Raw genomic sequence first — 12,914 nt, 5'->3', positions numbered from 1 at the left:
GTCTGTGTAGATTCAGAAGAACATAGAACTCTCCTGTGCTCTCTTGATCATTTGACTCAGATCCCCCGGGTCCAGTTCCTCATAGTCATGGTCGCTGTCTACGTCTGCATGGGCGTCAGATATTGTCCCTGTGAAGGGAAACAACAGGTCAGTTTATTAAATCAAGCTAGGGGCATCTAAGGCAGACAGTGGTTCTCAACCTTTCCAGGCCGCACCCAAAATAATCATATTTTAACTGGGGACCCCCCCACCCTGACGAGCACTAAGAGTTGAGGCATTACATTTTGCATAACATGGTTCTATTGTGAAAATAGCAGCTCTACATGCTCACAAGTTGCGAGGCGTTGTGAGCAAGAGCATGTAGATCGGCTATTTTCACAATGTCTGCCTCTAATATTTAACAATTTGGCTAATGTTTAATGTGTCATTTTAGAGGTATTAAAAAGTCCTTAAATTGTCACTTTAGAAATGTGCAGATATAAACTTTATGTTGGTTTGTTTACTGTGAGAAAACAATGTTGCACATTAAGTCTGGGGACCCCCCAAAATAATTTGGGGACCCCCCTGGGGGTCCCGACCCACAGGTTGAGAACCACTGATCTAAAGCAGACAGTGGTTCTCAAACTGTTTTGGCTCAAGTCACCCCTGTAAATAACATTTTCATCCATGGCACCCCTGAATTAAATTGTTATACTTTACAGCACCTTGCATTTATGTCATAGGCTACATGAATGTGTAAATCTTTCCCCGTAAAATACAGCATGTCACGAGGAACCACTTTAAGCCCAGCATTTATATTCTGGGTGGGATATTTGCCAACAATAGCTGCTATTTTTGGTGAAGAGATTTGGTGTAGATGGGATAAGAACATACCAAGTACAGTGCAAGTAATAAGTATAGAGTGATATTGATGAATTATTAGCAGAGTATCTGTGGCACCCCTGGATCATCACGGCACCCTGGCACACCACTTTGAGAAAACCTGATCTAAAGAAGCTGGCTCTCCCATAAAACATTTGACAGCAGCTCTATCATCAGTGTTGTGTCAATTAAAGTTTTGTTTGTTTGTTTTTTACTTATTATCTTTTCTATTAACATGTTGGATTCATGTGTATTTTCAGAAATGTAACCTTTAAACCCTCAACTTGACCTTCGGGCTCTGTACTTTGTCTGTTCTTTTTCCTTTACACCAACTCTCTGAGAATAGATCACAACGACTGTGAGCTTGTAGATCTTCTATTTTTTGGATAATGTCCCCATCACACAAAGTTTTGACGGACCCCCTGTAGTAACTCTGAGGACCCCGAGGGGTTCCGGACCCCCTGTTGAAGAACCCTGCTGTATAGGTAGTATAGGCTACAAGTGAGACACCACAGACACAACATTTCAACAGTTCAAGACCATTATACGTGAGTACAGTCTATGGTAGATGGTAGAATTATGCTTCTGTTCTTTTGGCTATCAGGTAAGAGTGGAAGCTGTACTTTACAAATGGCCCTCTGGCCAAAGAGCTCATAGTGTGTGCAGGAAATGAAACCGATTTGTAGGTTACAAAAGCAAGAGCTACTGTTACCAATATAGGAGATGAGTAGGGTATGTGGTAGGCTCCTTATCTTTGAGCGGGGCAAACCACTCCTACATCTGGCTTTATGTGTATGCCGTTCGTCCATATGTCTGCCTGTCCTGTCTGTCCCGCAGAGCTTGTCAATGGCCAATCTTTGCAGGGATGCTTTTGTCTACATTTTATTGTCTACTCAGGCTTCTGTGAACACCCCAGACAGTTTTTAAGTGGCTTGATTCAGTATTTAGATATTTTATATTTATTTTATCAGACATGCCCCCTTCCTATACAAACCCATTGTAACTTCAAACTCCCTTTTAACCATGTTTTTCATTTACTTTTAATATCTTTTGGAAAAGAAAAAAAAAACAAATCTGAAAACCGTAATTGAAAAAACCCAGCCCTCTCTCGTATTAGGAGGGCAGTATCAGTCCCCAGAACTAAGGATGGTTGTTTTCGATGAATCTAACATGGTTACAATTTGTTTGTGGGGGTCTGATAAAATGAATATCAAATATCTAAATACTGAATAAATCAACTTACAAACTGTCCACTAAAATGAGCCAACGTTGTTGTATCCTTGTGTATCCGATAGGAGACACAAAGGAGACTGTTTGTGTCTCCTACCAGATACATGAGGGTCTTTATTATTATCATCAATGTATTGGCTTAGGAATGTGACAAGAACAAAAAAATGCCCATAAATTCAAGTCTCCATGGGTTGAGTAATCGATAGAAAAAGGGTGATTTATCCCTTTAAGTCTGCGCATACTGTAGTTGAAGAGTGTGCAGTCCTGTTTATGGATTTATATATAAACGTTTTATAGTCACACGATCTGACGTTTGCTTGAAATTCAGGTCAGTTTCCCCAAAGCTGTTTAGCTCATTCCAAAGAAATCCTCACAATGTTTTAGCTGTGCAATAATAACGCAATGACAGCAGATTCTTCAAATAACTGAGGAAGTGGTACTTCATATCGTGTCATGGGTGCTGAAGTAAGGTCTGAGGAAAAGCCTCCCGGCCTGTTATGTCATCTATGACGTGCTGTATCTATGACCACAAATTTGGGCAAGGTTTCAGTCTGCAGAGCCCCGTTGACTTCCATCCATTATAACAGTGGTTAACCCTTAACCCTAACCCCCAAAATAATAATCTTTACTGGGAACCCCCCACCCTAACAAGCTTTAAGAGTTGAGGCATTACATTTTGTATAACACTGTTCTATTGTGAAAATAGTAGATCTACATGCTCACAACGCCTCGCAACGCAATTAGATTGTCTATTTACACAATTTCTGCCTCTAATATTTGACAATTTGGCCAATGTTACATTTTTTATTTTAGAGGTATTAAAAAGGTCTTAAAAGTCCTTTAATTGTCACTTTAGAAATGTTCAGATACCCTCTATAATACTTAAACTTTATGATTTGTGGACCCCCCTGGGGGTCCCGACCCACAGGTTGAGAACCACTGCATTATAACATTTAAGTTATATATTTCAAAAAGTACAAAACATTATGTCGAAAGCAGAGCCACCGTGTAAAAACCCTGCTTCGCACGAGCAATCCTAAGACTCAGGGGTTAAAGTTCTCAGTCCTGGGGACTGATTTCAGTCTTGAGGATTCCATAGGGACTATTTCTGAGATCAGTACAGATCTGCAAAAACATAAGGGGGAGGTGTAGCGATGAATGACAAAGTCGTCAAAACTGTTGTCAAGTGTTCTCCAAACTAAAAAGCAGTATAATTTCAAGATATGAGTATTTGAAATCGCCAGACTAGCAATAGAATACAACAGAACTTCAGAAGATACTTCTATAAAATGAAGCATGGATTGGCACACACACATTCAGTGAAGGCAGTTCAGAACTTAAGGGAAACACCCCAAATATTGGTGTGCGCTGCGCGCACACCAAAATCAAAGATCAAAGATCACATATTGGGACATGGTCTTAAACTGTTCAGTCTTGGGATTTATTTTGGTTTTAACCTGTGAGACTTTAGAAGCAGCCGTTCATATTGGGACAGTGACCTGATGTACTTGGGTAGGCGTAGGTTTGTTATCAGTTGTTCTCATCTCCGTTCTAGCAACTGCCTTGGATTTAGAAGTCACCAGACAATCGTCTGGCATTGTGAGACTATAGGGTTAATCTGACTGCCTTCTGTACGACTGCCTTCTTCTATTTATCGATGATATGAACGCAACACAAAGCCTCACCTTTTTTATCAGCCGTCACATAGGTGTTTGGTTTGGCATTCCCTGAGGTTCGATCAGCAATGCTTTTTCTGGGGCAGATTGGTGGAGGTAAATCATCATCCTGTGCAGTTATAAGAGAAGGAAATGTCAATATAAATGTATTACCGGTATATTCATTATATTACTCATCTGTTAATTTCAACAGACCTTAAAACAGAAACCAGGCATGTGTCAAAAGAGATGTGGTTCACCAGCAGCACAAATGATTTCCTTGAATTCACATTAGGCTGTTGTTATTTTTAAAGACTTAAGTCACACAATTGTGAAAGAGAAATGCGACAACTACAAGTGTAAAAGTGTACCTACAAGCGTATAAGACACTGGCTATCTGTGAGAAGTATTTACGAGTGTGAGTTACCGGTGGGATAGGGGCAGGGGGTCTCTTTTTGATGTTGAGGGTCATGCGTTTTACTCCTTTCGTCAGGTTGTTGGATTTTGGCGGAGGCTTTACATCTTTGGGATGTGGCTTTGGCACATCTTTGGCACTGCGTGTCACGGGTGGTGTCATGCTGCCTGGTTTTGGTGGAGGCTTCGGTACATCTTTGGGATTGTCTGTCATGGATGAGGCTTTTTTGCAGGGTTTTGGGGCCTTCTCTTTGGACTTCAAAGAAGAGGTAGACGTATTCCTCTTTGGAGGTCGTGGTGGCGGGGTTTCCACTGAACTAGTCTGCTTGCGGAACTCATAATAGAAGCAGTCTGTCACTTCGTTGACCATTTCCACGTGGTCCGCAGGGAGTTGATCCTTGGGCATTGGAAGGGGGTCAGGCGTAAGAGACATGAACAAGGACAGCCAGCGAGTTGGGATCTCAAAGCAGTGCTGTGGGCTTTGTGGTAGACTTGCCTGGATGGTGGGCTCCAGAGTAACCTCCTCTAACCTAAGAGATGGGAAGCTGATCAGAGGATCCGTCTCAAGCGCTGCGTCGCGACTCACCACCTTAACATCCATGGGCAATGTAAAGTCCTTTCCCAAGTCTGTGAGCCTATGCTTCTTGTTATCCGTTATCTTCTCCACAAAGTGACACTGCATGTACAAAGGCAGGAAAATCTCCTCATTCTCGGCCTCCTTTTCAACGCCCTCTTCATCATCATCGTCGTCATCATCAAGCTCCTGGACACGCCGACAAACGAGAGCGTCGACTGCCTGTTCCTTGCCACAATAGGGCAGCTTCACCTTCTCACAGCGTAAGACGTCCAGCTGCTCCCCAGCGGCGAGAGCAGGCAGGCCATCCTCCTCCACCTCATCGCAGGTTCTCGTCACATTCACCCTGAGACCAGATGCCTTGGCCGTAGCAACGTGCAGGTCGTACACGGAGCAAAATTCCCTCGGCCGTCGCCGAAATCGCCCGTTGTATTGCTGAGAGATGAGGAAGTACTGTTGTGACTTCCGTCCCTTCATGCTGGAGGCCAGGACCATGGCTGAGGTCCCTTTCCTGTGGAGGATGAGGCGGCTGCCCTTGTGAAGTTGTTGTAGCCAGCTGCAGAGGAACAGACGCTGTGGCTCCGGCTCCTCAATGACCTCTGCCATGGTGGGGAAGGCATCGTCCGGCTGAGTATGGGCCTCGGTCAGAGTCATTGGAGTAATGAAGGCCATGTCCTTGCACTGTTCACTCACGTCAACCACATCCACTTCCAAGGTGGAGGGGAACTTCACAAGGTTCTTTCTTACTGTGTGAAATAAAAAACATGAGAATGAAAGTCAGAGGTAGCTGGCGCTCCTATATATTTACAGATACAGTGTCTATTTGTCAGTTCTGGTCAACAATTTGTATTTGTATTATTTATTAATACTTCATGGAAGGCAAGACATTCCTTCTTTATCTTGCTGCTATTTTTGTTGTTGCTGCTTTTAGTTTGGCTGCTCCACCAGCCGAAAGGCCTCTTCTTCTGTCTTTGTACAGCTAATCTCCGGCACCGTTGCCATGATGGCAGTGAAACAGGGAACGCACACTCCCTGGGTGCCAGAGCCAAACCTCTGCCCCAAATGTTTCACATCGGCCTGTTATAGCACCACCAGGAGGTGAATTTGTGCATAACATATTTTTGGATAGTACCGCTACACATATTGTCCAAAAATCATGAAAATCGGTACACAGTATCTCTGATAGTCATTAAACAAAATGGGTATTTCCGATTATTCATATTCCATCCTGATTGGCTAAGATTGCCTTCCAAAGTTTGCAGAACTGCTCCGTTTTGAACAAAATGCCTCAAATCAACAGAGTGATTTCAGTCAAATTTTGTATGCATATTCCCACTAGGCCGAAGAAGACATATCACTTAAAACTAGTGAAATCAGCCTCATGGTGGCGCTACACCAGCCTGATATGTTTTTTTTAATAACTCCACCGATCACTGTAAATTAACATTGTATGCACACTCCCTACAGGCTAAAAATAAACCTTTGCCCTGCATTTCTCAAATTTCCATTATATAGTGCCACCAGGACTCCTTCAGATTTTATCAAAATTTCACGCAACTTGCTACACATGATCTCTATAGTCATGTGATCAAGACGGATATCTTTGCTTTTTCATATTCCATCCTGATTGGCTAAGATTGCCTTCCAAAGTTTGAAGGATTGGTCCGTTTTGAACAAAATGCCTCAAATCATGAATGCAGTGTGGAATTTGTGTGAAACTTTGCACACACATTCCAACTAGGTCAAAGAACAAATGCCACCCTTTCACATTGGCCTGTTATAATAGTGCCACCAGTAGGTCAACTTTTGTAAAACACATTTTTAGAACAAAATGGCTACCTGGTGGAGACCTGTGCTCGAAAGAGCACTGCTTCTAGTTATCTGTAGTTACTCCTTATGTCCTTAATGTCAGTTGCTCTTTTAATTCACACTTTTTCTTCCTTGTTTTTCTCCCTTGTTGATATAGTACTGTATATGTTATTGTAATTTGCTTTTTTGTTGGTTGTTAAGCACAGTTTTGAAAAGTGCAATCCTACTAATAAAGGAGCAAACTCACGCTCTAACGCTCTAACGCTCACGCTTATCTACGTTTATCTATTCACTCGCTTCAGCAACTGATCCCAAAGTTCACATGGTATAGAGAAACGAAGCCATGTCGTCATTTGTGCGTAATGTCGCCCTCTGGGGGGTTCATGCTGGTATTGTTTTGTATTCAGATTGCCATAGGGGATTCTGCGAACGCCGCATATAAGGTCTGTGTTAAAAATATAAACACACCATGTGCGCGTTTCTGTCAGCGGGGGGGTTCTGCATAGTTTATGATATTCATTCATATCTGATATAGCCTGTTGTAACTCGTTTCTAGCGTTTATTGTGTTACTCTTTGGGTAAATCTGTACATTTCCACCTTAGTCGATGCTTCATATCCATTTGGGTCAATCCGAGAGCATGGTGTGTTTATATTTTTAACACAGACCTTGTATGCGGCGTTCGCAGAATCCCCTATGGCGATTTGAATGCAAGACAATACCAGCATGAACCCCGTAGAGGGCGACATTTCACGCCATTTCACGGAAGTGACATCACACTTCGCTACTGAATTGGCCATTAGCATTATACCAACACTGACGGAGCCCGAATTTCATTTCTCCCAAATTAAAGCAGTTTAAATTAGCGTTTTCTTAACCACTTCTGTTGAACTCTGCTGTCTGTTGCCAGGGTTACGGTCCGTTCCTCCAGGCCATGGGATCTGTAGCCCCACACACACACCCCTTTCTCTCACAGTTAGGAATGTTTCTCTCTCTCTCTCTCTCTCTCTCTCTCTCTCTCTCTCTCACACACACTTTCACCGGGTGCGTTTGACATATTTTGGAGCACATATCTTCGAACGGGTAAGGTCTAGTAATAATAATAACTTATCTTACTATTATAATTGGAGAGGCCAAGCTATTCTTTCCGCCAGGGAATGGCCAGCGCAGGAGCAGTCAAATTCACTGGGGTTTTTGCAACAGTATCCCTCAGTGGTCTGGCCATAGGATAGACTTCTTTCTCCACCTTGAATTGACTTACACAATGTATAATGTAACTTATTCTTCTTTCCCCACCTTGAATTGACTTACACACTGTATAATGTATAAATTGCCCTAAAGGGCGAGGTCGTGCAGAGGCGAGGTCGCGCAGAATACATTAATATATATCGGACCAGTTAACCATATATGGAGATCCCTGATACCATATATGGAGATCTCTGATACCCATATATGGTGATCCATGTAGGCTATATGGAGATTGTTTCATACAACTGTACATTGTACAGTAACGGCAGGGGAAGCAGCTAAGAACATAGGCAAAGATCTGAGCTATCCATGTGCAAAAGTTGGAGTCTGTAGTGGGGCTACAGATCCCATGGCCTGGAGGAACGGACCGTAACCCTGGCAACAGACAGTAGAAAACGCTAATAAACAGCTTTAATTTGGGAGAAATGAAATTCGGGCTCCGTCACCATTGGTATAATGCTAATGGCCAATACCATGTGAACTTTGGGATCAGTTGCTGAAGCGAGTGAATAGATAAACGTAGATAAGCGTGAGCGTTAGAGCGTGAGTTTGCTCCTTTATTAGTAGGATGTGAAAGTCCTATGACGTCTGACATCATACATACAACCCCTTTTATGCCCATATATGGAGATCCCTGTCTGTAGAACCAACGCATGTGCTGTGAGACCCCAGACATGTGTCCCTGTGTGTCAGACAAGGGATTCTATTGTATGGGCATTCCCAGATAATATGTTAATATTGATGGGCATAAAAGGAATTCTATTAGTGTGGTTGCACTAACAGAGCATCATCTGGGAATCAGATGTAGAGGTCAGCTCCATATATGAAGATCTAGGTATGGATATCCAGGGTTTGATCTTTGATGAGGTGATGTCGCAACAGTGTGATGTCACAATGTCAACAATATGATGTCACAACAATGTGACATTGACATTGAGGCGTTAAGACTCTACGGACAAGATGTGCCGGTTTTCATAGTTAACTGCGACCTACGGTGGCAACTAGTGCCAGCAGAGCGCGCAAGTAGGGTGATCGGTGCTGTCTGTATGTCGCTGACAGTAGGCAATGGGGGAGCAGCGTTCTCGGTGATGGCACGACAAACCTCCCGTAGCCAGGCTTACTCATCTGCGAAGAGAAAAGCCTGGGCAGAGAGTGTTTAGAAAGTGGGACTTCTGCTGTTTTTCTTTTTCACAGTGCAGTGTTTCTGCAAACGTATTCCCCGCTGAAAAAAATCTGTTCTGCTTCTTCCGCTCCTTCGGTTGCACGCGCAAATAAACAATATCGAAACAAAAAATGTGGATTCTCACAAATTTACACCTATAGTGTGTGAAAGCGGCTACGTCATTGTAGTCCTTAGCGGCCATTTCTTGGGTCACACAGGTGTTTCAATTGTTTGATTGCATAGAACTAATGCTATAGTCTAATCAGAACACCTGTGTAAGGCTGTGTTTACCCAAGAAATGGCCGCTCTTAGAACTACATTTGGCACACCCTATAGCGAGTTATGAGCTACAATCTATTTACTGTAGGTTTGTTTCGCTGGGGGTGGGGGATGTAATCAGACGTAAATTCTTACCCTACACTTAAAAGCAGCACTTCGACAAAATCGAGCACTTCCATTCAGGCAACACACAGCGTAGGTCGCACCCAGGGTGTGTCACCACCAACCAACAAGTGTTGTTACATACCCACTAATCTGGGTTCCCAGAAGCTTCTCATTTTCGCCACATACCCCACTGTCAGCCACAAACATACAGATCTGGCTAACGCGCAAGTTGGCACCTCGACAGAGTGCAGTCTAGTTCAAAATGCTCAAGGTTTTGCATTCAAGGTGGGGAAAGAAGCCTGTCCTATGGCCAGACCAGTACCACTGAGGGATATTTTGGGCCAAAACCTCTGTGAATTCGAGTGCTCCTGTGCTGGCCAGTAGCACAGCAGCACACGCCCATATATGGGCATGCCGATACAACAAATACAGGAAGTTTGACCTCTTTAACAAAATTACTGCATACCCAGTAGGTTTCACAACATGATTCTACCTGAAGAAATAACGCGATATCATATTTTTTATATATATATATATATATATATATATATATATATATATATATATATATATATATATATGTGATATATATTGCCCACCCCTAAGAATAGTATACCAGCGTGCCCATATACTGTATGGACCTAGACCTAGCTGAACTTCTAATTATTATTATTATTATTCATTATTATTATCAGCCATGCTCACAAAGCATTCCTGCAAGCATACCACTATCACTTGTACATCATGAATTAATTTTTAGGTTGCCCATAGGCACTCACGTTGCATAATGGCATGGACCTGAAAGACGGGGCTGAGGAGGAGATGCTGGTCACTGAGATTGCTCTTGTTGAAACGGAACCTCCGCTTTTGCAGGTGGAGTGAAGACATGATCTCCTGGAGAGTGAACCACTCTTCGCTCTCACACTCATAGAACTGCCCCCGGCAGGACAGGGGGATCAGCACCTCCGCCTGGGCTCCCTGCTGCCCCTGGATGCGGCAGCGTATCCCGGTGGCCTTCCCTTCCTTCTTCTCCACACAGAGAATGGTCATCGCTTTGTTGGCTCCCACCGTGTAGTTCCCCAGCGTCAGCTCACTGCGGCTGTTGAAGGAGAACGGGAGGCACGAGCCCAGGTCCAATGGTCTCAGACTCACCATCTCCTCTACCGTGCTGTAGGCCATCTCCTCTGGAACCAGCTTAAACAAGCCTGGGAGAAAAAAAAGATCCCCATAATTTGAAGTGTATAATGACTTAATAACCTCAAAATACATTTGTTTGTTTGTAACTGTGGCTATAAGGCCTACCCTTGTGGGAAATGGGCAGCTCAAATGTCTCATTGTTTCTGACGTCTTGACAGGCGACTGATAGTAGCTCTATATCAATGACCTTTACGAGGTCCCCGGTGGACAAGCACACCTCACACCCTGAAAGCTCATATACGGACCCTTGAACAGAGAGAGAGACAGAGGGAGAGAGAGAAAGAGATTAAACATATTTAAAAAAGCTGATTGGATAATGGTAATATAATAACAGATTATAGAAACAAACAATAATGAATTCATTTGTATACCACTTTTTAAAACAAGATCACAAAATGCTTTGTCGAGGACAGGATAAGATCAAACAACATAGGCAGCTATATACACGGATAAGTACGTATGCAATGAAACGGTTTACACACATTCACAGTTCACACTCTCTTTTTAACACCCACAATGTGAAATATCTTTCACTTAACCCTAACCCTAATTTTATTCCACACTTGTTCTTTTCTGAATTTCACAAGTAGTACTATTAATATTCTGGATCTTACTGACACAAATGTTTTATGTAGCTGATCTAATTTTTCTCTTTCATGATAGCCCATAATTAGTTTGAGTTGATTAGGCCTACAGCTTAGGTGAGAGAGAATATCCGCTTTACCATCACTTGTGTTGAAATTAATTGATCTAACAAGAATCATGTTCTTTGTTTCACCTTCTTGGTATTGTCCTCACCTAAAGTCACAAAAACACATGACACACTTAAAAAAAAAACATAAGAATTAACCTATATATTTACCTTGGAAGTATACTCCAGAACAAACCTGTAGAATCTTTGGTAGACACTTTTTATCCAGTGATGCTATAAAATCTTGCAACGACAGAGCCATGCCTGTGGCTGCCATTACTGCAGTCTCAAATGAATACAGGCAAGATGAAGGCAAACAAACAGCTCTTTCTTTCAAAAACCACAAAAGTGAAAGAGGAAGTTAGTTGTTCTCAGACATTACCATATTCACATGGGTTTATTGGTGCTATAAGCCTCTTCATAGAGTCACTGGGAAGTATATTAAAACATTTTAGAATACTTTGACATGGTCACTGCGCATGTATACCACTTGTATTGTATAGGGCCTATAGGCTACTACTTGTTCCATTAAATGAAAATTGTGATGCTACAGCTACAATGACATTCTAGACAATAGATTGCGCCCAATTTTGTGGTTTGCAGGAGGCCATATCCGGTTTCAGAATGAGAAACCCCTGGTGTGCCCCCAACCCCCCGCTCCCCCACACATGTTGAGGAACAACTTGACTAACATGCAACAATTGCACATGCAGAGCACTGACCTTAAATGAACACAAGTGTATTTAAACCATATACTGTAGGTTGTTCCTTGTGGCGCAACATGTTGCAACTTGCAACACAAGTGTGTGTAATATAGTGTGCAATATACCATCTTGACCACCCAAAATAACAGCTTTATATTGATATAAATAATGGAGTTGGACAGTTGGTATTTGGCATTTTGATTTTAAACAATTAATTGGCAATCTAAAAGATATAAATACTGTATTTTACTTTCAGTGGATACTATGAAATTCTGGTTTTATATATACACACACACACACACACACACACATTTTTTATTTGATATTCACTCTTATTCGTATTATTTCTTCACTCACTCTTTTATGCCAGGACTGATGTCCTAAAAAGCATTGCATTTATTTGAAGACAGTGTGCGTGGAGTTTTTGCCTTTTTAGTTCACCGACAGCACCTGTCGCTGTAGGTGTGCAAAAGCCTCTCAAGGACTGATGTCCTGAAAAATCATAAATCTGTTTATTGTTCACGTCACAAGTTTACAGAGCACTCTAGTATCTCCCTCTGTATAGGGATATCCCTTTGGACTGATGGTTAAGATGTTGGACTTTCATGCAGAAGACCCAGGTTAAAACCTGGGTATTATATTTATATTATATTTATGTAACGGAGGTGATCCGAACCTCCCAACCCGGCTTCGAACCCGGGTCAGGGATATCCCTATGGAATGAGAGCAGATAGACCTTTTGAGGCTTCAGGCTGGGGCTGCGACTCTCTCCGCCACACTCACCCCCCTTTGACCTCCTCCTACGGGGAAGCCCAGATCCGGGTCACGGCACCAATGTAACGGAGGTGATCCGAACCTCCCCACCCGGCTTCGAACCCGGTCTCCCACGTGAAAGTCCAATATCTTAACCATCACTCCAAGCTCCCAACATTTGGAATATAACTGGGGAAAAAACATCACAAGGATGCACCTGGGAGTCTGGGACA

At 42.6% G+C, this 12,914-nt stretch overlaps 1 protein-coding gene across 1 annotated transcript; it reads right to left on the bottom strand.

The window, feature by feature from the left end:
- Nucleotides 1-12: 12 nt before the first annotated feature.
- On the bottom strand, nt 13-11,501 carry themis2 (thymocyte selection associated family member 2; the record flags this gene model as incomplete). The annotated part of the gene is made up of 6 exons (XM_080741258.1): nt 13-128; nt 3,777-3,876; nt 4,174-5,480; nt 10,116-10,541; nt 10,639-10,779; nt 11,396-11,501. 6 exons carry the CDS (start codon nt 11,499-11,501, stop codon nt 13-15), a joined length of 2,196 nt encoding a protein of 731 aa, XP_080597384.1.
- Between the last annotated feature and the right edge of the window lie 1,413 nt (nt 11,502-12,914).

The sequence above is a fragment of the Nannobrachium achirus genome (genome assembly GCF_963921795.1).
Source record: "Nannobrachium achirus genome assembly, chromosome: 2".
Taxonomy (NCBI): domain Eukaryota; kingdom Metazoa; phylum Chordata; class Actinopteri; order Myctophiformes; family Myctophidae; genus Nannobrachium; species Nannobrachium achirus.
The sequence above is the reverse complement of the archived record's forward strand: the minus strand, read 5'-3'. Positions and strand labels throughout refer to the sequence as shown.